This window comes from Manacus vitellinus, unplaced genomic scaffold, assembly GCF_001715985.3.
Source record: "Manacus vitellinus isolate BGI_N305 unplaced genomic scaffold, ASM171598v3 scaffold_26_pilon, whole genome shotgun sequence".
Taxonomy (NCBI): domain Eukaryota; kingdom Metazoa; phylum Chordata; class Aves; order Passeriformes; family Pipridae; genus Manacus; species Manacus vitellinus.
Genome location: NW_021939960.1, coordinates 1,263,003 through 1,287,662, shown reverse-complemented (window position 1 = coordinate 1,287,662; position 24,660 = coordinate 1,263,003). Strand labels below are relative to the sequence as shown.

The 24,660-nt window shown below is 45.4% G+C and overlaps 1 protein-coding gene across 1 annotated transcript in view; it reads left to right on the top strand.

Moving 5' to 3' along the window:
- KCNB1 (potassium voltage-gated channel subfamily B member 1) overlaps positions 1 to 19,101 on the top strand; it is a 108,643-nt gene extending 89,542 nt beyond the window's left edge. The window contains exon 2 of the mRNA XM_008921689.3: positions 14,903 to 19,101. Within this exon, the coding sequence (XP_008919937.3) occupies positions 14,903 to 16,921 (2,019 nt within the window). The 3' untranslated portion in view covers positions 16,922 to 19,101. The remainder of the gene's footprint in view (positions 1 to 14,902) is intronic.
- Positions 19,102 to 24,660: the final 5,559 nt, after the last annotated feature.

The window sequence follows — 24,660 nt, the reverse complement described above, 5'->3', positions numbered from 1 at the left end:
GCACCAGCCTTTACTGGAACAGCAGGCAACTCATAAATTCTAAAAAAGAAAGTTATCAGGATGGGAAGATCTGCCTGTCCCCCTGCCAGGCTGTTACTAGGTGAGAAGCCAGGTTGGATCCTAGCCTGTGGTGGGGACAGCCACATCTGATGCTGGGTCTGTGACACCCAGCATGTCTGTGCAGGTAGGGCAGTGGTGTCCTGTGAGTATGGAGGCAGGGGAAGGGCTCCCTGACACTGTGCACAGAGTAATCCCAACAAGGGATTTTAACTTTGGCAGTATACCAAGGGCTGGGGTTTTTTTGTGAAGTCTCATGCCACAGATGCTTGTGAAGGCAGAGACAGGGTAGACCATGGCCAGCTGGGATGTGCACACTCGTGCATCACATCCAGGCAGTGCAACCTCTTTGGCAGGATCTGGCCACAGGACTGGAGCTCAGCTCAGGTGTTTTATGAGGGGATACACGCTGAGAGCCATAAAATCCCTGTGCCCTGGGAGGGGAATCCCTGTGACATTGCACCTGCCTGTAGCAGGAGGAAGGGACTCGTGTGTTGAGCCACTGTGCCACCTGGAGTCCATCCACTTGGTGCTCGCGCAGCCGCTCCTTGCCAAAAAAACAACACTGTTAACAGAGTTATTTTCTTCAGAATAATAAAACAGAGAAACAGTAACAAAGCCAAGAACACTGAGATGCTGACAGCAAGAGTCTGGCTTAAATACCCCAAAATAACATCAGCCAGAGCCTGATTTCAAAGCAGCAGCCACTGCACTACAAACACAGAGACTTGGTGATTGTTAGTTTTTCCTTCAATAGAATTTTTCTTAACAGAAATACTGTTTCTTTGAGAAACTGTACAGTTCCCTCCAGGTTTCCCCTTTTTTTTACTTTTTCCACCATTTTCACATAGATAGAGATTGGCCACAGTTGTTTTCTGCAAACAGCAAGTTTGGAATGGGTTGCAAGGTCCAACTGGGATTCCACTGAGCATGCAGACCTGAAGGGGAAAGTCTTGGAAGGAGAAGGGTGAGCTGTGCAAGATGTACTGCACACCCCAGACTTCCAGGCTGCCTTTCACAGGGACTGAGCATGGTCCCACACTAGTCTCAAGCTCATTTCTTTGGGAATTATTTTTTGGTGCAGAGAGAGGAGGTTTTGCAGAAGGGGGCACTAAGGGGAGGAAGCCCATTATGTCCCATATCCCAATCTTTGAAAGTCCTCTATTTTGGCAAGTTTTGCTCAGGCTACAGCAGCAGCATGAGCAAGGCTGAGGATCTCCCACCCATGGGAATGCAAGGGCACGGGAGAGGAGTGTCCCACATCCTGCCCCCCCATGCACACAGAGCCAAACCCTCCCAGCAGGGCTGTTGTGCTGCTGGCAGTGTGGGGAGAGTGGCCTTTGCTGTCATTTTCACGAAGCCACCCTGCTGTTTGTTGCTGTTTATGTTAATAATATTTTGGCAATTTTCAAGAATTGTTTTATTTGAGAAATGTGAAAGGTAAATTGTCGGCAACTCAGTGCTCTCCCACGGAGCAGTGCTTTGCCACTCATTTTGTTCTTTTGTATCTTCATTACCTCGCCCTTTGGTAACTGGTACCTTTGGTAGCTTAGTGGTTTAACTGGATTTTGTAGCAAAAACTAGAGGTGTATAAGGGGCTGGATTTGATTAAGGCATCTTTAAACAGGAGCCATCCCTCCCCCTCCTGCTGTTTTTTTATTTGGTTTCCAATAGCATCACCTCTTACAGGCAGCTTTAATACAGCCCAGGTAACCCTTCACATCTCCAAGAGCAGGTTGTCAGCCAGAATGTCCCAGTTTATCTGGTTTGACATCCAACTTGCCCAAAGCCGGTCAAGCTCAGCCACAGGAGTTGCAGCTCCAGGTCTGGCTTATCTGCCCCAGAAATAAGGAGAGGCCGTGCTCAATTCCCTGAATGCTCAGAGAAAGTGTGTGCTCCTGGTCCTGCTCATCTAAGGAACCATTCCCTAAGCAAATCCACTGACTACTCAGTAGTCTGATAGAGATGTTTCTGCAAAGAAGATAGCAGAAATGTCAAATCCAAGATTTGAATCTCATGAGACCTTGTGAGGAACACTCTGCAGAGAACAAGCTAATTCTCTGGAGTACTACAGGGAGCAGTATATGAGGTGATAAGTTAGGAAAATAATTGTTTTCTATGGGGTATTTTTAGCACTGCACTATTTTCTCTATGGTTCCCAGCCAGGCCAGGTGAGGTGGGACAGCACAGCACAGAAGCTCAGGATTCACCACCCCATTTTTTTGCCTTGGGCTCTCAATGGCCACTCGCTGAGAGTTACAGTTTGAGAATTTCCAATCCAGGGGGAAACCCTTCAGGGAACAGCCCTTGAATTTATCCACAGCAAAAGCTGGGACCAGAGCACAATTGCTGCTCAGTTACAGAACTGAAGCCAGTATTTGGTGTGTGCAGGGATGCCAGGGTGCTGCCATAACCCCAAGCACTGCAGGGAGCAGGAACACCCTCGGGCACTGGCATTCTTTCAACCTGTCTGGGAATGTTTTAGTTCCAGCTTATTTCTACTCACCACTGATATAATCAAACCATCTCTGGCCGTTTGGTTTATTTTTTTTTTTAAATGCATGTCTGCAATGATCAAAGGGGTGTTTCATGTGATGGGGTGAGCAAAGGAAGCTCTCAAGGTCAAACTCAAAATGGCCTAATAACTCTGGGACTCAGATCTTACCTCCAGCAGCAGCAATGAGCCAGGAAAAGACAAGCAGCTCAGGAACCAGAAAATGAAGCTTTTCAAGCCAATAATACTCTCTGGCAGTGAGCAATCAATTGACAGAGAAATGAGAGAGAGACAGAGGAAAAAAGCCAGACCATTCAGCCCGACTGCAGAAAGGGCAGTGCCATAAAGCAGGACAATCATAAATAGAGCAGCATCTTTTTTCCTTCCTCTATCTTTCCCAGGGGAGAGTGGCCATGGGAACAGACACACTTTGTGCCCTCTGAAGGGGATGCAGGAGAGAGCAGATTGGCCCTACCTGCAGCAGGTTAATTGGGACACACGGCTCCAGTGTCACTGCCCTTAGGACTCTTTTTTCTCTCCAAGAAATAAAGGAAAACAATGAGCCAATATTAGCTGCTCTGATGAGCCTGGCCCTTCAAGATTGCCTTGGAAATTGCCAGCTCATTCCATGTAATGCATGGAGAGCCCTCAGGTGCCAGGGAGGCTCATTCACATCTGTGCCAGATTTCAACCATTGAAAGGTTATTGCTAGATCCCTTGGTAATTCCTATAAACTTATTTCTGTGGCATGCTGAGTGACTTTTCCCTCAGTCTTTTGCCTTCTTTAAATGACTCCCAGTTGAGACTTGATTTGTTTTTCCCACTCAGCAGTGTATTTCTCCCCGTGCTGGGCTTCCCCCGAGTCCCATTTCCAAATGTGCTCAGCACTTCCCCACCAGCGCCGGTCCAGCCATCAGGCAGCAGATGACTGTCAGAAGTGCTGTCAATGAGAGATGCTGGATAATGTGCACATTGAAAAGCCATGTTTTAATACCTACATTGGGGCTGAGATCCTTTGCAAATCCTGCTCGGTTGGGGATTTTGCTGTTTTGTGCTTCACTCGCGATGAGGCCAAATGGCAGCACAGAAATAGGAGCCCATTTCTGCAGACATGTGGGGCATCAGGAGCCCCTGGGGTCGCTGCTTCCAGCAGGGAGATTGTGAGGTGAATCCCTGAGGTCAGTAATCAGCATTTTGCAGCAGCGAGAGCCATTCACGTGCTGTGTCCCAGCCCCAGGTAATGCCTGGGCTTCCCTGTGGGCAAGCAAGGGTCCATGGAAAGGGTTAAACGCTGCCCTCGGGAAGGTGGGTCTTACCAGTTTGCCTTGATGGAAGAGCAGAGAGCTGAAGCATCTGCCAGAGCTCGTTAGGGATAATGCAGCCTGATCGGAGACAGAGCTTTATCCAGCGGCTAAAGGAACAAAAGCGCAGGGTGGCTTTTGTCTGACCTTGCTCTGGATTGCAGGTCCCTCCCCGGGTCACGGCCCTGCCGATCCGCCCGCTCTGCCCAAAGACAGTTTTTGCGGGTGGAAGGGCCGGATGGCTCTGCCACAGGGACCCGGCACCGGGGCTGGACCTGTCCCAGCCAGGGCTGCTCAGAGGAACGGGCTGTTTTCTGCTGGCCAAGCAGAGCCTGAATTGAAACATCCAAACCACGCTTGAGCTGCTTCCTTGCAGTGACCTGGAACCACAGTGAGATGAGTCAGGCAGAGCCCTGCTCCGAGAGGAAAACAGTGAGTCCAGGCAAGGACTGTCCAGCTGAACTGCTGTGACATTTCAGACCAGAAACACAAACCAGAAGTGACCTGGTCCCAGGCCACACGCCACGTGTGTTTTGCAAACCCCAAAGCTGTCGTGCTCACGGTATGCTCGATGTGAGAGATAACAGGGATAACAGGGCCATGTACCTGACAGAAAATCCTGAGTTTCCCAGGCCATCAAAACTGCGAGTTTCCCTGTAATGACAAGTTCTATCTTTGGCAAAGAAAACTCAGGCTCTTTAATGTGCTTCTCCCCCAGCTCGCCATGTTAGTGTGTGTTTGTTTAGCAAACAGTGACTAGGAGTCCTTGCTAGGATTTAAAAAAAAAAAAAAAAAGTGATACAGGGCATTATTATTCATGGATGGAGGTGGGGAGGAGAAAGAAAAACAGTGCTAATGTAGCCAACAAGTTCAAGTAAGGTTCAACTTTGCTATTCCAAAATCTGCTCCTATGATGAGACAGTCAAATCAGCTCAAATTAAGGGCTCAGAAAGGCTCAGCCTTTCAAAGAAGTACATTTGTGACAAGAATTATTTCTGCCAGCCAGTGTATAGTGTGGCATCATCCTATATTAACAAAGAAACCCCAAATAAAAAAAAAAAAGGGTAACTGAAAAATGCACTAAATGCCAATGAGGTGTATCATTTCCATTAATCTTCCATGCTGGCCTTTGCTATTCTCCAAGTAGATTAATGTATGACGTACCATCTGGCACTCTGCAGCTGCCATTTACAGGAAACCTTCCTCCTCCCCTCCCCACTCTTCAGTAAACCTTCACTAGAAGGCAGCACATCTGCATTTTCCAAACAGTTTCACGTGACTTTTATTAGGGTAAAGTGCAAAATATCAACAAGCCAGCCACTAAAAATCAAACGACCAACCCCCCCTCCAAGAAACAGCACAAACCCCAGCTCTGCTCCCTACTGAAATGACCAGAGGGGCTGTACTTTTTTTACTTCTTTTTTTTTTAACTTTTCTTTTTTTTGCCCTCCTGATTTTCTGCAGCCCCCTGAGCATTTCAAAAGGCCTGACCAAGAAGAAGTAAGTTCCTGTTGTAAGTGCACTTTGCAGGAGGATGAGAGCAGGAGGGGACCGCGCTGGGTGAGGTGTGTGCAGCTGCTGCCCAGCCTGTGCAGTGCCTGTTGGGAGCACACTGGGGTGCAGTGACATGGGAAGGGTTGTTATGAGCGATTGCAGAGCTCTCAGGAAGCCAAGGGCTGTCCGAGTAGGTGTTTATTCCTTGTGGTTTGGAAAGGCTTGCTGTCCTGTCAATGCCCACAAGCCAGCAAGCATGGAGTGAGTGTTCCCAGAATGCCAGACAACACTTCAAAGAGTTTGAGCTTCTTCTGAGCTCAACTGAGTTTAAAAAAAACCTCAAAACCAACACAACAACAACAAAAAAAAACAAACCCCAGCAAAGAACCAAGTACACATCTCCACAGTTCTGTTTCATCCTCAATATTTATAGCTAGAATGCATCAAAACTGTCTTACTGAGCTGAGATCTTGTTGAGCTGCTGATGTAGAGCTGCCTTTTCTTTTATGTTCGTGCAGATTTGCTGTCCACTGGCTCTACTTACCACTTGCTATGGCCCCATGCTAATATGGATGATTAATTGCCAAGGATTAGCTTTTAGCTGCTTTTGTACACAGTTTGTATACAGTTGTTGCTGTTTATTAAATATGTGATATCTAATCCAGTGTTTAGTGCTTACAAAGGGAAGAACCATCTGTTCTTGAGATTAAAACACTTCATTCACTTTGTGCCAAAGCCCTCACTGAGGGCACTGTGCTCAGCTGTAGAGAAAAGCCTTGAGAACCCTGGCTTGGAAAGGTGGACCCGTGTGTGGACATGTCCCTTTATCAAAGCCCTCTGTCTGACACAAGGTCTGCCTGCCAGACAGGAGGATAAGTGTGGGCATGATGGAGAGCAGAGAAGCTGACAGGAAAGCATAAGGTTTTAGCAGAATAAAGGACTAAGAACCAGAAAGGTGCCGAGATCCTGTGAGTCTGTTTCCCACCAGCTGCAGAGGCTTCTTAAGTCTCTTTGCAAAAAGAAGGATGTTAGCATTCCATTTGTTTGCAGGATGCTTGCAAGGAATAAACAACTAACAGGTGTAATCCCAAGGTTTCCACATCAGTGTAAGAGATGCCACCAAAGCTCCTCTCCCTGTAAGTGCACAGACAGGACCTGGGGCTGTGCAGCCTGGGCTGCACCCTGGGCTCAGGAGAATTTATCTTCCCAAGGAGCACATGTCCCCCAGCTTGTGATGCAGCAGAAATGCCTCAGGCTAAATTTTATGCCCTTATTCCAAGGATGAGTGAAAAAAAAGCCCCTCTGAAACCTGATGGAGACGCCCCCCACGACCTGCAGCAGAGCCTGGGTGCAGCAGCCCCAGTGAGCTGAAGGTCCCTTAGGAACAGCCCCTGGGACACTTGGACCCTCGGGAAACAGGACCATGCTGGTGTCTAACACATTGAACAGGCAGAGGATATTGCCCCTGCCTTTCTGTCTGTGGGGATTTACTGTTCCTGCAGGCTTCCCTGCCTCTTCATAACGTCATTACTGTGACTGGTGCTGGTAACTGGATTTGCCACTTCTCCTAACACATTTCTGGAAGAAATGTTAAACAGGTCACCATATTTTTGCAGACACAACATCACTTGAGCTCTGTTCTAATTTCCTCTCTATGTGGCAACCCAAGATGGTATCAATGACTCGGTAAATCTCCCTGCAGCAAAACTAATTATACCTTTTGGTGAGAAAGCGGCAGTGGAACTGGTTTAGTCTTCCAAAAAAATTCCACACTATAATATGCAGGACTAATGTGCCTCAGATTTGAAAAGAATTAATATCAATTATTCTCATGCATATTCATGAGAGGAAGACTGGTTTAGCAATCAGGCTAATAGTTTTTGCTTAATTACATTTAGTTGATTTCATGCTATCTTGGCACATTCCTGATTGAATTTAACCATTAAAAAAAACCCCTCCCACAACTACTCCTGCAAACACCAACACTTTGAGCTCAGCATCCCCTGTAAATAGTGTCTGAGGCTGAGCAGACTGCTTTGCATGGTGGGAGTTGATCACGAGCATCGTCTCTCCCTGGTGCAGGGTAAAATTACAAAGGCTTCTTGAAGAGCTGTTCCCAGGCGCTCACTGGTGCCGAGGGGGAAGGCATTCTTTTTGGTTTTTGTTTTGTTTTATTTTTTGCTTTTTCTGAGTCTAAACCACTGTCTGCTTGAATGCAAGACATTGCTGCAGTGCAGAGGGATGCAGAGCAGCTGGGATGTTCTGTGCATGGGGAGTCACCACCAGGGTCTGGCTTTTTAGTTGCCTTCCAGGGAAAGGCCAGGCTGTGCAATACCACACTGCCATTCCAGCTTCAGCATTTTGTATGGCACAAAGGGTGGGAATGTGTGAGCAAGATGAAGATGTGGAGGGTCAGCAAGAGGGAGGGAAGGGGGATTGATGGTAGGGCTGTTCTCAGTGGAGAGCCCTGGGTCAGGCTCAAGGACGGCAGTAGGGTTTGTGTGCATGGACATGCAGAGGGGACATGCACATGGTTTGGGTCTGTCTGGAGCTGTTGGGGCTGGATGTCTCCAGTGTTGCTTACTGAGATGGTGTCATCCTGGGCAGAAGGCAATACCAGGAGAAAAATGGGAAGCTTCAGCTTCCATGTGCCATTCATTTGGTTTCTTTTTTGATTTCCCCCATGCTAGTAGCAGCAGAAATAGGACAGATCTCCCCTCTCATCCCCTCCTGAGCACTGATGTTTGAATGCAGTGTGTGCCTTTGAAGTTTGCCTTTTCAGTATTTTCATTTATCTATCATTTTTTTTCTCCGGTGCACCATTTGCATCTGGGCTTTGCTCTGAAAGAAGACTGACACCATTTATCATTTAATGGGGTTTGATAGCTCTGTGACAACTAAACATGTTCTTAAGAGTATTAAAGAGTTTACAGGCAGCCATGCCTGAAGGCAACTCTTCTGCCCACTTTGGCTTAGTCAGCAGCAGTTGTAGTTGCAGCTCTCTGGGTGCCTGTAGGCAAATGAAGCATTGACATATAATCAGCAGAAGTACTGTATCCTATTTAAACAGTACTGTATACTATTTAAACCAAATAGACTTACTCTCTCAACAGATAAAGTTATTACAGCTATAATTGAAATCAAACCATTATTCAATCTGGGCTTTTCCAGGCAAATGTCAAAATTAGGATCTCGTGTGTTTCCAAAGCAAAATATAAATGGCTTTGTCTTGATTTTGTTGTTATGGATTTTATCCTGTGCAGTAATGCTTACAGAGGAGCGTGGGAGTTTACATTCTCACAGACTGAGTGCACAGTCACTGAGGTGCCACGGGGGTGTGAGCTGGTGTGTGCAGGGCCCCTCCAGAGCACAGATCTCCTGGTGCAGAGGGGTCCCAAGACCCCCCTTGGGACAGGGTGCAGAAGAGGCATGTGAAGTGTCAGGCCAGGGAAAACTCTTAAGCATGAGTTTATACTCCCCAGGAATCAGTGGGACTTAAGGGGTTTGGAGATTCAAGGTCTTACATTACATCTTAACCTCCTTTCATGTGAAAAAGCAGATTAAAAGTTCTCTGTATTTCCCTTGCAACCATATCCCCAACTTTGGTCTCAACTTGCCATGATGGAAGAAGCAAGTGTTATCTTTCATTATGGCCTCAGCATTTTCTAGAAAAAACATCCTGCAAGTCCAGTGGTCAGAATCCTGACATCAGAAGTGATTATGTTCTGCAAACTCTTTCAGTTTATGAATAAATAGGCATTTTCTAGTGAAGAGATGTTTCCTAAAAGAAGCCCCTGTCAATAAATACCACAGACATGTATAGCTGCTGTGAGCAGGAGATGTTATTCCTGTGTAGAATGAAGTGGGGAGGAGATTAAGGAACTCTCCATCTGTTTCTGCACTGTGCAGCACGTGGGCATCGCTCAAAATACACTGTGCTCTCTGTTTCTCAGAGCCTGGGGAGACAGAGGCTGGCATAGGCATGGCAGGATGGAGCTGGACAGTCTGACTGTATATTGTAGCTTGGGAAAGCAGGGGGGATGCAAGAAAAATCCCTCAGTAAATGAGGCATATGAATGAAACCTGGTCCTGATGCCGGATTTATTCTGCAGGCCTTGACGGAGCTAAAAAAGTGCATTAGACAAAACCATTATTGAACTTCTTGATTACATAACAGTTTCCTCATCGTATTTCCAAGAATATCAAATCTATATTCAAACACCCTCCTACTCTCTCCCACACACCACCCCTTCTCCTTGCTATATCAGCTTCATTACTGAGTATGAAGACAGAAAAAGTATAGGGCACGTTGCCACAAGCAGAGAGATCTCGGATGCTTACCCTGAGATTTTAGAGCCATCTATGGGATTTGGACAGCCAGTTCTCATTAATTTTAATGGCCTTGAAAATCTCTGGTCTCATGCCTTGATCTCAGTTAGGGTCTTTAGCAGTGCAAAGAAAGATAATCAAGCAATAAGAGAAAGATGGGAAATTTCTGAGCAGGCAGGAGCCCTCTTCCCCCAGGGATGAGCACAGACCTTGCCATCACGAGGGATGAATCCCTGGGGCCATTCTGACCCAGCAATCAGGATCAGGCCCAGGGCAGTCAGATATGTCCTGAAAGGTGCTGGGTAGAGGTGGCCTGCCTAGTTTTTTCGGGCATTTTGGGGGAGGTGGGGATTAACGGCTGGCAAAAATGGCACATCCATCCTGCCTCAGGAAGCAGCAGTTGCACAGACTGGCTACACTTGCTCCCATAATCAGCTTGCTTGTCTCATTTGCATGTGTAATAACCAGCATGTATGTACAATCATGCTAATCACTTCAAGGCAACTGCTTTAAATTCATCTAAAACCCTGCCCTGCCTGTCCTTGGGTTATTTAGCTTCCACAAAGGAACCATAGCAGCAATCCAGACATTCAGCTCACAAAAATCTTTGTGAAACAGTCACAAAGTGCCTGAGTGAAGGAGAAGTTTTTTCTGGAATCCTGCCCATACATACTGAGACTTGCACTACCAGCCAGTGCCATCATTAGGAGCCCATCCAACAACTTCTGCAAGTAACCTAGAAAAGTACCTAGTGGGGATTTTCACAATTTATGGTGTGTTGCTGCAGGTGAAATGTAAGAGTAAACACAGAAGGAAAGAGGAAGGGAACCACAGAGCTGCTCTCATGCAATCTGTTAGTGGAAATGGTCTGAAAGTAGTGCAGGGAAAAACTAGTCTTTAACCCTGTCAGCTTTATGAGCAGCTTAAGGATTGTCTGTACTGCTCTTCCATGGACACCTTCCCAGTAAGACCTGGCCTGTCAGGACTCCTGTCATTAGGTCCTGTGAAGTCCATATGAGGACAGTGGAGAACATCTGCCATGGATGTGGCTCCAGAAGTACATGGACTCCTGCACCTGCCTGTGTCACCAGCATGTGCTCATTTTAGCCATCTGTGGCTCCCATTTTACCCCCGTGCTTCTAAATTTCAGGGTGCAAGCTTCTCCAGTGTTTCAGTTATGCATTTTATAGATCTAATGCAAACATGGGCATCTGAGTCAGAAGCTCTGTTTGCACCTGCAGTGGTGGTGGAAGTGCCTTCCCCAGTCCCCATAACAAGCCAACATATGCCAGATAAGCCAGCAGCCAGACCTGGGAGGGGCACAGCTTGCTCCATAAGTAGGAATATGGACATTTCAGCAGCACTCACAAAATCTAACAGGCCTCTGATGCTGAACTTTCCCTTCCCTGTTCCTTCTGCCAGTCCAAGCCTGAGCTCTAGGGACCTCTCTGTGGTTGAGCCTGTTCAACCTCTTTGGTTGCCAGTCCAAAAGTCCTCACCAGCACAAGACCATGTTGCATGTTTTTTAAGGAATCATGAAAACTAGTGCCACAGGAGGAGGCCCTCTCCCATTCTTGCTTCTACTTCAGCAGCTGTGAGGTCTGGGGTCAGTGCTCTGGAGCAGGGACCACAGGTGCTTTTTTCCAGCAACTGGAAAAAAGTTTTCCAGCAGCTGGAGTGTCAGTCACTGCGGAGGGATAATTTCTGGTCAAGTCCAAATTGGTCCCATTGACTGTTCTTGTTAAAGAGGAGTAAACCTGGAAGAGGAAAGGAAGGAGGAAAGGCCAGGAATGGAATGAAAAGCCTGCCTGCAGAGCATCTCCAGAGGCACTCCTGGTGGTGGAAATGTCCCCCCTTCAGCTTTCCGTCTCTCATTACTGACAGTGGAAAATACAAGAGCTGCCAAGCTGGAGGCTCAGTACAGCCAAGATAGGAAACCTTATTAGAGAGACAGATGGTGATTTCTATAATCTGAAATCCCAGACTGTAAATACTTTGGGATAGAGCCCTGTGCTAATGCCTGACAGCAGCTGGATCCAGTTTTCTGTGCACAGCTGTTCCTTGGGTGGCTTTTGGTGGATGGTGGATGCTACCAGGACAAGGTGTGCTTTATGGAAGATACTTCATCTCACAGGTTTTTGTACTTCCCAACTCAAAAGTGCTTTCAGTACCTGAGGACAGTCACCTCATATTTAGAAGTTTTTCTTAGCCTGACAAGATTCCCAAAGATGTATGATTGCAGCAGACCAATTAGGGGGGAAATCTCTCTCTTGGGAGCACAGGTGACACCTTGCTGCAACTTGTGGAAGAAATTATAAATGTCCCTCTCTCTTTATTGCTTGGCTTCATGGCAAAATCTGCTAAACCAAAACTGAATATTACCCTTAGATCTCCCAGTTTATTTATTTATGTTCATCTGGCATTGCCTTGATCTTCAAAGCAGGAAGGTATATCAAAGGAAACAGAAGGTTTGACACCAATTACTGCTTCTGGATGCCATTCACTGAATAAAGATGGAGTGTTAATATTTACACTGAAAGTGAAGGAGATAAAACCCAGGTACATCTAAGCCTACAAATAAGCCCTTCTGTGTGGGCAGAGATAAAGCCAAAGGAAAAAAAAAAGAAATTACCATTGCAAAAATCCCAAACACCTTCCAAAATGGTGGGTTGTAGACAAAGAAATGACAGCAAAACCACCAAAAGAGCCTTCTGGAAAAGCAAATCAGACTCCTGCTTCCCTTGGGTGTATGGGAGATGGTCTTTTGAAACAAGCTACCACACAGAAATGGTTAACATCTAAATTTCCCCACACTTCACCATGAGACACTTGACTTACATTTTATTCTCTTGAGTCTGAAGCCACCAGTTCAAGCACTTTTCCCTGTGTCCCTCTCCACTTCTCTTCATCCCATGGTTCTTCCTACTTTTTTGCACCCCCCAAGTCTCCCCACAGCTTTTTCGGCTCATTGACCTGAGAAGCCTCTCAGTGAGGCAAACACCCCATTGCCCAAGTTCTTGTGGGGCTGTTTGTATTTCAGCAGCAAATTTGTGGAAGAGGAAGGTAGTGAGGAGAGGCAGAAGGTTCACTAGCACTGGGAAGGTGCACAGCACAACGAACAGCAAACCTTCTCTTGCCTGTTTAAGAAGAAAAAGGAATCTTCTCAGCATTTTTCCTGGAAACACCAATTTAGGGACTGCAAGTGAGGCTATTCTAAAATTCCTGGTACTAGAGCATTGCATAGGAAGCTATTTACACTATGCACTTCTTCTAGTTAATCCAATTCACACAAGGAAACCAGAGCATTTAATGGAGTAAATTCTTGTTTCTAGTAAAATCTTATTCTCCAGATTAAATTCCTAAGTCTGCAGTGTCACGTGCAAATCACACTTATACAGTGCATTTTAGTGAGTTAAAAGGTAAATGGTTTTAGAACATTGATTTGGAAGGGATTTTCTTAACAACAAGTGGTTTTTAAACCCCCCATTGAAATCAAGCTTTCAAAAATTGAAACTCTTGCCTTACATTTGGGTTTTTTGAAGGTATATGGGCTTTTCCCTTAAAACCATAGTTTGCTATATGAACTTAATTCAAGTGAAGCTTCCAACCTTTGTAGACCATTTCTACCTTTCAGCTATGGAGAAAAGGTCTTCTAGAGAAGACCACAGTGTTTCTGAACCATGTTGTACCTGCATATTTCTCCTTGGAGGAGAACCAGGCTTGTCCCATTGCAGCAACCGCCTGTTTGGGGATAAATGTCCAGAAGTCTGATATTTCCTGACTCTTAGGATGTTTGTGCTGGGCTTGGCTGAAGAGAAATCCATCAAGAATTTCTTTCTCCAGTTCCCCAGGTGGTAACTGTGGATATTCTGGTATTTTAAGGCTGGCTGAGAAAGGTCACTGTGGCTGTGTTATATTGGACAGGAAGGAGTGTGTCAGATCTGCAATTTGCGATGCAGAACTTTTGTCATGTGTTTTGTAATTCATTGCTTAACGTTGTGTATCTAGTCATCAGGCATATATATTGCAATCGATTTCATGCTACTTTTCTATAAAAAAGGAGAAAAGCCTTCATAAGGGACCAGCTTACACTGAAGTGAGGACATAAAATGTTGGTCACATGTATGTGTGTTTTGCAATTGCAGCTGTTTTCTGGCAGTTACCTAAGAAACTATATATTATCCTACCCAATCAATAAACTAGAAAAAGAATTCACTGGTAGAAAAAACGCTCCCCGAATTGTCTGTCAGCTCTAAAACCTCCCTAAAAAGGCTTTAAAAGGAGGTGTAATTAGGGAAAGCTGGAAAGTATAGAATTAATGTCTATATAAAACAGGTACAGAAGGACAGCCTGCCTACGCCATCGGGAAGCTGCAAACACACTAATGCAGCACTTCAGAGTCGGTGGCCCAGGATCTGATCAGATTTACGTGGGATTTACAGAGGCTGCTCACTGCAGAGCATTGCATAGGATCTCATTGCACTCTTCAGCTGTTTTCTGACAACAGATGAGGTCTCCAGTGGCTGGACCTGTCCTACTTTGGCTGTCCCAGTGTCCAGTTTGGTTTGCTTGGATGTTTGGTCTTTCCCCCGGTCGGTCACTTGCAGAATAGCTCAGAGCTCAAAATGGCTTGAAAAGCTTGGTGAAGTTTTCATGTATTTCACAACCATCAAGTTTCAAATTAGAGATGAGTCATTAAACAAGAGTGTATTATTTGTACACTTACGTAGTAGAATTGTACACACATCTCTGTAATTAGCCATAAGCACCCAAAATTACAGCTGTAACTGTGCATTAACTGGAGGACACTACTCTGATCGAATTGTATATTCACAGTTGCATTCCTTCTTGCTTGAATTTCAGAGCCTGTTGTCCAGATGGGCTTTGTTGGGCACCTAATTAGTAGTTACTCAAAAGCTCCTGCTGTGAACTGCTTCACAGCCCTCCTGGCGTCCTCCTGGCTTCCTGGTGGCTGGGTATGTGTTCCTTGACTACGTGGAGATGAAGGCACAGGAGTTGAAGTAGATGTTTTATCTTCTTTATGCATCTGCCATAACTAAAACAGCTTCCAAAATAAAATCAGCTCAGGGTGCATTGGTTATCTGACTTCTGTGCACTGAGAAAAATTAGTCTTGCAGTGTGTAAGTGAAAATACAGCCATGTGTTAACGGCAGCGATAGCATAATATATTCTGAGATGAACTCACTGTTTTCTCTTTCCTTTCCAGATTTTGGCAATCATTTCCATCATGTTTATTGTACTATCTACAATTGCCTTGTCCCTTAACACACTTCCTGAACTACAAGGCATGGATGAATTTGGGCAGACCACAGATAACCCCCAGCTTGCCCACGTGGAAGCAGTGTGCATTGCATGGTTTACAATGGAATACCTCCTGCGGTTCCTCTCCTCGCCTAAGAAGTGGAAGTTTTTCAAAGGCCCCCTGAATGCTATAGATTTGCTGGCTATCTTACCCTACTATGTCACTATCTTCCTCACTGAATCCAATAAAAGTGTACTTCAGTTCCAAAATGTACGACGAGTGGTCCAAATATTTCGGATTATGAGGATACTCCGGATTCTAAAGCTCGCCCGGCACTCAACGGGTTTACAGTCCTTGGGGTTTACACTCAGGAGAAGTTACAATGAGCTTGGATTACTCATCTTGTTTTTGGCCATGGGCATTATGATCTTTTCCAGTTTAGTGTTTTTTGCAGAAAAGGATGAGGATGATACAAAATTCAAGAGCATCCCAGCTTCCTTCTGGTGGGCAACAATCACCATGACAACAGTAGGCTACGGAGACATCTACCCCAAAACTCTTTTAGGTAAAATAGTAGGAGGACTGTGCTGCATTGCTGGTGTGCTGGTGATTGCTCTTCCCATCCCAATTATTGTCAATAACTTCTCTGAGTTTTACAAAGAGCAGAAGAGGCAGGAGAAAGCCATTAAGCGCAGGGAAGCTCTTGAAAGAGCAAAAAGGAATGGTAGTATTGTTTCCATGAACATGAAGGATGCTTTTGCCCGCAGCATAGAACTCATGGACATTGTGGTTGAAAAGAATGGAGAAAGCATAACCAAAAAGGATAAAGTTCAGGACAATCATTTATCTCCCAGCAAATGGAAATGGACCAAGAGAACCCTTTCTGAAACTAGCTCTAGTAAATCTTTTGAAACTAAGGAACCAGGATCCCCAGAAAAAGCCAGGTCATCTTCAAGTCCCCAGCACTTGAACGTCCAACAGCTTGAGGACATGTACAACAAAATGGCAAAGACTCAGTCCCAGCCAAACCTTAACACTAAAGAGTCGAGTCAACCTGGAAGGCAAAAGGAAGAGCTAGAAATGGAAACCCTTCCCGGCCCTATGGTGCCCCTGCTGACAACCCGCACTGATGGGATCGTTGACATGAGGAGCATGTCCAGCATCGACAGCTTCATAAGCTGTGCGGCAGAGTTCCCTGACTCCGGGCGGTTCTCCCACAGCCCGCTCACCACCCTGCCCTGCAAGGGCGGCATCAACGTCATCCAGGAGCAGAGCAGGCCAGAGGGGAGCGGTGCCAAGTATGTGGAAATGAACCCGAGCTCCGAAGGCAGCCACCGTTCTGCTTTTTTCATTGAAAGCCCCAAAAGCTCCATAAAGGCCAGTAACCCTTTAAAACTAAGATCTCTGAAAGTCAACTTCATGGAAGAGGACACCAGCACATTAGTACCAGCATCAAATGTACTGAGGATATATCCAGACTCTCTCAAGAGCCGGGGAGCTGCTGCTGCCACAGATACTTCCTTACTCTCTGACAGATCTCTCATGAGCCCAGAACCCTCAATCTACACAACTGCGAGTGCGAGAACCCCCCCAAAGTCACCGGAGTCACAGGCAGCCATAGCTTTCAACTTCCATGATGCTGGTATACACAAATATATAGACGCTGACACTGATGACGAAGGTCAGCTGATGTACGATTCAAGTCCGCCCGGAAATGTGAGTCCCAAGTACAATGTTACAAACAGTGGCTATCTAAAGCAAAAGGACCATGTTTATAGAACAGAGAAGAACCATCTAGAAGCTGCTGCTTTACCCACCTCCCCTAAGCTGATAGGGCAGAACTGCATTTACTCTATGGAAGGTATCACTGGAAGAACCCAGGGCAATCAGGAGACTGTCAGACTAGAAAATCACATTTCCCCAGAAGTCCATGTATTACCAGGCAGTGGAGGACATGCTAACACACATGATCAAAGCATCTGAGGTGGGCTCCAAAAGAACTTACTGAAAGTTTAAAGGAATGTCTTTACAGTCAACACAAACAAAAGAGCTTCTGCATGGCATGAACTTGGCTGAAACAAGCCACTTGTTTCTAAAAGTCTGGGGGAGGTCCAGTGTGGGTTTGTGAAAATGTCCTTCTCTGAAACAACTCTAAAGACATTGCCCACATCAGTCAAAAATAAGGATTGCAAATCATGATCACACATTGATCTCCTTTCATGTTGTCCAGTGAAGCCAATGTGACCAAATATCCATCCATTCCCCTTGAACGCTAGAGCTCCTTTTGGAAATATTAACATCTGATTTGCGTTAGTTCCATAAAGGATGCCAAGGCAGCCAGATTTGAACTCTGGAATAAATTGCTGGGGTTGGTATAAAGCTTTCAAAAACACAATGCTCACTGCTTCAGGGCAGCTGTTCCCCATCTACAGCTTTCTCTGATGGATATTATGTCTGAAGGTAACAGGGAACACTTGCATTATTGGAAAATCCGAGTGAAAACCATTTAAAACAAATAATGGTCTAGAGAAACCAATTATTAAAATGCTCTCTGTGTGTTTAACAATCCGATATCCTGTAGGACCTGATGTTTTCTTTTGAAATATCAGCAGGGTGAGTTGCACCACTTGTATCTAATCCCAAACATCCCCTAGGACATAGTGAAACTTGCACTGACCCTCTGCTAAAAGCCGGTACCTGCCCCAGGGCCAGCGCGTGGCCCTCGGGGGCCCACAGCCCACGTGGGAAGGTGTGAAGGAGCCATGCAGAAGCAGGACTCTCCAGGGGCACCGCAGCCAGACCCCCTTCCCGGTGCCGGGGAGCGCAGGGCTGGAAGGAGAGCTCGGCTCTCGCCCTCGGTGGGGAGGGAGATGTGGCTGCGCTGCCCGCGGGGACGGTGAGCGTGGCCGGACCCCCGGTACGTGCCGGGGGCACCGGGACGGCTGCCTGGCCCCCCCTTCCAGCCCGCCCGCCGACTCCAGGCGCCAGCCAGAGTCTCGCCCTTGGCGTAGGAGAGGAACAGGTTGGTCCGAAGCTTTTTGCGCCCAAGCAGCGCAGTGAAAGATATGCAAGTGTTACATAAATATGCAAAAAGAGGGATTTGTTAGTGACCCGTCCCGGGCCTGGCTGTGCTCCCTCTCGCCAGGAGGTTGGACAGGAGAGGCTCCTGCAGAGCCATGGCATGAAGGAGCTGCGAGAGGCAGGAGAGTCAGGCCTGACGTTTTAATAGCATCCAGTCATTTTTAAGTGAAACGAGAAAAAAAAAAAAAAAGAGAAAAAAAAAAAAAAGATCTGACCATTTTAAGTGAACAGAACTAGCAGCCACCAGCCTAGGTTTTTAAAATATTATTGTTTCAATAAAGTTATGTCAAATTGTGTAGGAAATAATTTGTCTTTGGTTTTTAATCTTGGGGGGGAAAAGCACTTTACGTTGACTTTTTGTTGTCGTTGTTGCAATGCTGGAGTAGGATAGCAGAGTGTAACAATCAAGCACTTTAACCAAGCACTACTTTAATTTGTGCCTCCTGTTGTGACTGTGATTTGTTACACGCCTGTAGCAAGTCACAACCTGTCCTGTGATAACTGTGATGGTAACCTTTTCTGTTGTTCTCTGTTTCTACTGTAAAACTCAACTGTAAATAACTGTCGACGAGCGTTTCCTGACCTATTCCGAGCTCTGCCGGGGCGTGTAGCGATCTGCAGGCAGCAGGTCCGGGGACGAGCTGAGACACGGGACGCGGGAGCGGAGGCACAGGTGGGAGGAAGACCCCCCCCAAGCCGCTCGAGTCCGCTGCGTTTTGTTCCTTCCTATTGCAAAACCAAGCCGTTGGTTAGTCCTGAATGTACCGTCTGTCCGTCCAGGCCGTGCCGCACTCCTGTCTGTAACCCTAGTGGTGAATGCAGCATGTACGGACAAAAGCAATAAGCACATACCTGTTTTAGCAACTACCGTGGGTTGCGGTGAGAGCTTTGTTAGGTGTCTCCTCGGCACAAACTGTACACACGGTGGAGTGACTCTGCTCTGCTCAGCCCACCCCGGCCCCGGGCGGTGGGACCAGCCCAGGGACCCGCTCAGAGCCGCCCTTGCAAGGCGAGACCCCCGGGAAGGCGCGAGAGTAAGACCTGAGCCACCCCCTCAGGAATTACCCGCCCGCAGCGAGAGACCTCGCAAAGAGTGACGCGGAAGGTACCCAAAAGAAGTCCCAGGCACCGTGTGCTCCACAGGGTATTTACACAGGGCCAGTTCCTGAGGTTTGTTCGCTTTTACTCTGCCTTCCCGCAGCCTAAACCACCGTTCCTCTGGGTGGGCTCTTTGCCCGGTGAAGGACTTTAGGATTTGGCCATAGTAAATACAAGTGTACTTAGAGGAACCGACGTGTTGCTGAGATACTAGTTAAGATTGAGCTGACATGAAAAAGTGAAGTGACTTTCCAGCAGATAAGCTTTAAATACTGATTTATTCTGTGGCTTTCTGAGGCCACGGAGCAGCAACGAGAAATCTTAAGGAGAACAGTCTTAACATAATCTCTGTGTTTTAGTGATCATTCATGTCTGCCATCTGCACAACTGTAAAAAGAAGAAAAATCAGGGAAAATTTTTTTGATAAAGTAAGTAATTGTGATTTCCAAGTTAAATATTTTTAGAGCTGATGCTTTCATGTGGAAAAAAAAGTCATATTTTACATATCACAAAAGTGAACATATTTAAATATAGCCATATAGTGTAGTATTTACCACACTCTCATCCAAATTGATGTATTTGGTTTACAGATGGCACTGACAAAAATGTATAGATCAACAATTCTATCATTTTTTATCTGATAATCAACTGGTGCAACTCTCCTTGTAACCAAAGGCCCTCTGTCTGCCTTGTGTGATCGCTCATGACACACACCTTATGTCATCTATTTAGTCCTACCTTTAAAGTAGCATTTTATTGAGTCACTTTTGAAAGCCAAATTCAAAAGTATCATTAAAAATCTACCTTTTAAGTCTGAATAGCCAAAGTCCTATAGATTTCTTATAGAAAGCAAATAATTAAAAATTAAGCATATAATATGCTTGAAGAGCATTTCTTTCTTATTTGTGTATGAAGATGTAGCTCTCATTTTGTGCCCAATTAAAAAGGAAGTATGTTTAATTTATTTTAATGAAATAAAGTCTGAATATGAAGTATGTATCTATATATGTGTGTGTGTGCATAATACACATATATATAATGTAAGCACTGGGAAATCTACTCTAACCTAAAGCTGTGATAGACTAAATCTGTACTCATTGCAAAGGAAAGGCAGTGCTTTGAAAACATAATGCTCACCAAATCCTATAGACCCTAGAAAGACAATTTAATTTTATAGTTTGTTTGATAACATGTTTCCCAAAGTTCATAACATTTGGGGAAAATAGGCAGTATCTCCTGCATGCAGTATCTCCTGATTAAAGCATGCAGTTTAATCACTGATATTTGGCATTCAGGTCTGCGAATTTACTGTGCACCATGTGTCAAGCAAGCTGACAGAGCCTCACCTGCTGCTGCAGAAGACTTCACACCTGAAAGGACTATGTATGTGTGATGTCTGCGCTTGCTTGTATCCTACACCATCAACGTTGTTTTTAATGCATATCTATAAATATATATATAGAACATATATATATATGTGGAAGGAGTGGGTGCAGTTTTCTTAACCAAGAGGCAAAGATTCTTTGAGTTTTAGCCTTGAACAGAGGAAAAAAAGCCGTGACATTGCAGTAGATTTCTCAGTGCCTTTTCTTAGAAACTTCACCTAAGCACACTTATGGAAAAAACAAAAACAAAAACAAAAACAAAAAACAAAAAACAGAAAACAACCCAAAACAAAAGAGTCTCCTGTGAAATCCACATTTTTCTGAAAGGTTCGAGAGTCAATAAAGGTAGAAGAGAGGAGGAAAAAAAAAAAAGAGAGAGAGAGAGGAAAAGAAAACCCGTGGAACGCACATTCCCTTCCTGAACGTGCCGTGTGTCAAATGCCGGGGAATTTCCGCCTGTGCGAGTCACGCAGAAACACATCCGAGGCCGTCGGTTTCTTTGGCAACTATGGCTGTGATAAACTGTAGCCTTTTCTTCCCTTGCAGCTAATAAGATACACATTTCTAAGGAAAACAGTATTCTCTTCTGTAAAATTGTAATGTATTGTTAATATTTGTACCTATTGTATATTTATGTCTTGACAGAATTATGACTGGTACAGTTTATAGTCAATAGCAAGGGTATGTAAAAACTCATTGCAAAGACAAGGTCTCTAAAGCCACGTTCTCTCTCTGTTGGTAAGCTCCACATAACATGACCTCCACTAGTTTTTGACACCTCATTTTAAAGAGAATTGTAGAATTACTGAATAAAGTAGTCGGGCGATGGAGGCACCAGTGCCCTCCTGCACAGTCCAGACGGGAACAACGTGGGGACTTGGCCTTCCCTGGTCACTCCAAATTAGCTCCAACCCCTTCATGTTCGGGCAGTCACTTCTGCTTACGGTAATCAGACTGAACTAGTGTTACCTTGGGTTGCTTTCGGATCACCCGCTTGGGGAGAATATGGCTTTAAATAGTTCTTGAATAAAGTACAGAAGTTCTAGTTACCTCTGTACCTCCTGCTTGCCATTGTGTTGGCTTTATAAGTATCTGATGTATGGAAAAGTCATGTGACTTTCATGCATTCCAGAGTAGTCTATTTTTCTGTTCAGATTTAAAAAAAAAAAAATTAATTATATATATATAAAAATATAAATATATATCTGTATTTTTAGCAAATTTATAATAGGGCGATCAAGTCAGATTTCTTCTTTTTGTATTACAGAATAATATATTAGATGCTTTCTTGGTGTTCATTTACACAGCTGATCCCCTCAACCTTTCTGTTGTCATTATTTTCTTCTGTTCTGATAAACACCTGCAACGTCCCCTCCTGGAAGTGCGTCTGCGAAAGGTCGCGGAGTTTGTCTGATGTTGTCATGTTTTTGTATTTTCCTGTTTGTGGCACTTAAAACTAACCAGAGACTGCCTCTGGAAACTGAGATGTTCCTTCTGAGAAACACAGAGCGGGCCAGACCCTGCCCTCGGTGATGGCAGGGGAGGTGTCAGCCAACGCCACTGGCTGCAGTGTTCTTCCAGATGCACAGTGATTAAGCTGAGAACATAAAGAAGAGACAGGATTTGAATCAGGCAGCGCTCCCACCTTCAGGGGAGTTTTTCCTGGGTTTAAAACAGAAGTGTCAAGACTTTCATTTCCCACTGGCTTTTGGAGTTTTTATTTTTGGTCCCAGAGAAAATCAGGAGATGAGAAAAAATTACGGAGGAATGAGCAACCTGAACGTAAACATTCAGAAAGGGATTTTGATTTAGTTATGGTCAAGTTTGTCCATGTACCTGCTTACTAAATGATCCTCCTTGCTCCCTTTACAGCTGTACCCTCACAGAAACTGAATAAAAAGTCCATGAGATAAATGTGTATCCTGAAGCTATCTCATGGCCTGGTGAAGTTCAGCATGATGAAGAGCTTCAGACCCACTCTGTAGCTCTGCACAGACATCTCCTTTTGAATGCACCCACTAGTCTGGTCAGTGACCATGTTTTTGCCAAAGATGGAGTTCTGGTTCCATTTCCTTTTGTTTGCTTGTGTGATTTTCCTACATGCCCACCACAGTAGCCGATAAACCTGAAACAGATTTAATTTGGGAAAATGTGTGTTTCAGAAAGTCCAGATACCACTCGAATGAATGGAATAACCAGTAGACCCAGGTTTGCATGTTATTAATTATCAGCAAGGCCTGTTCACACATGAAGATATTAAAGCTGGGTAGGATTTTTCTGTTCTGGGAAGCAATTAATGCAATAGCCCCCCATATCTGTCATCAACAGTCACATTAAAGGTCCCTTCAAAAGGCACCTTCCATGTCAGGTTTGTTTGAGCATAGTCAACAAAACCATAGAAAGCTTCCAGTCACACCAGTCTTAACTTCAACCTCCCATACCAGGACAGGAATGCCCCAAATACCAACCATCCATCTTGAAGAAGAGATGTTTATTTTCCAGCATGTGTCTCATACCCCATGCTGATCACATTTAGGCTCTTGCACTGAAACTTTGTCTTGGTCAGACAAAGGAAACCTTAGGAAAACTGAAAGTCTGCATCCAGGGTGTGTATCCCCTTTGTTGCTGGTGTTACCTAAGCCACAATAAGTGTCCTTTGACACCAATGGTTGGGTGCCACAAATGTTCATATCTGTAAATACTACTCAGAATTTTGCTTTGCTTGATTCTGGCTTCATCGCACAAGAAGTTTTCAGTCTAGAGGCTTAGAAGAGAAAGCAAAAGCTTCCTTTTTCTTTTTAACTAGAAATAATACTATTGATGCTCTGTAGGACTGAACAAGGATTAACCTTTGTTTTTAAAGGGGTCTTTTCAAGACTGCAGTGACACTACCTTCAGAAATTAATAATCAGGCTGGACTCAGTACAAAGACCCCTCCAAACTAGAGCCTCATGGAAGCCAGGGAACCAAATTTGCATGAAATGCCAAATTCTTTGCTGCTGTAAGTAAAAGCCCATTTAGACCAGTAAAGAATTTGGACCCATATCTCTAAAAACTAATGGAAAACTAATAGCTTTGTATGACCTCAGGGTTGGAGGTGTCTGCCCACAGTACCTCCAAGGAAACCAATGGTGTGAGAGAATGGGAAATAGAGGCAGGTCAGTGAAAGCCTGGGAAAGGAGCAAATCCTTCAGTCAAGAGGATGACAAACGTCATTCCAAACTTGACTGAGCATCCGTCCACGTCAGCTCACTCATTGTGGACTTGATGCCACAAGTGCCATCCCAAATTCACAGGTGACTGTCCCTACAGCAGGACCACAAGCCCAGCCCCACGGTTCAACACCCTCAGCCCTCGGTCCAGGGGCTTACTGATGCTGGGAGGACACCACTAGCACATGGGCCAATGGTTACCTTGGATTGTGGCACAACCTCTGGTCCTGTTGGTAACCAGCATTTGAGGCAATTCACCCATTCTTCTCTACTCTCTCTATTTCATTCAGGAGCTCTGCCCTTTATGGCTCTTCTTCCTGCAATGTTTCACTGCCTCCATGTACCATTAGCCACGTTCCGTTGGCTCCTGCCCCTGTGATTTGTTTTGTTTATGTCACTTTTGTTGCCTTGTGACAAAGAAGAACATTTTTTTCCCCTTTCTCTGGCTTTTTGGTGGTGGGTGCAGAAAATTGCTTTTGCATTGAACCATTCCCCACTAGTGTGCTTGGGGGATGGGGGAGCAGCATCTCCATGTTACTTTGAATTTTGAAGCCATGGTACTGTACTCAGAAAGGCCAGCCACAGCTACCAACCAAACTCGCTTTCCAACTAGATTAGCATTAAAAAAATACACCCCAACCTCCTGCAGCAGAATCCTGCTCTCTCATCAGGCAGGGGAAAGCAGTTCCTGAAAGGGGAGAAAACATCAGAGGGGCACTGTTACAAGTGCTGATTAACGACGACTCCACGCCCAGAGGAGGACCCGGGGCTGTGCTGCACATGGGGCTGCTCCACATTTCCCAGGGCCGGGAGCAGCCTCAGACCCTCCTTGTCCAAAAGCCCAGGGCAGCTGCTGGACCTGCAGGGCCCCCGAGCCCAGGTAAGGGCTTCCCAGTGACACCTCCAAAGGGCAGCAGCTGAGCATCCCTAGTCACTGAAGGATAGG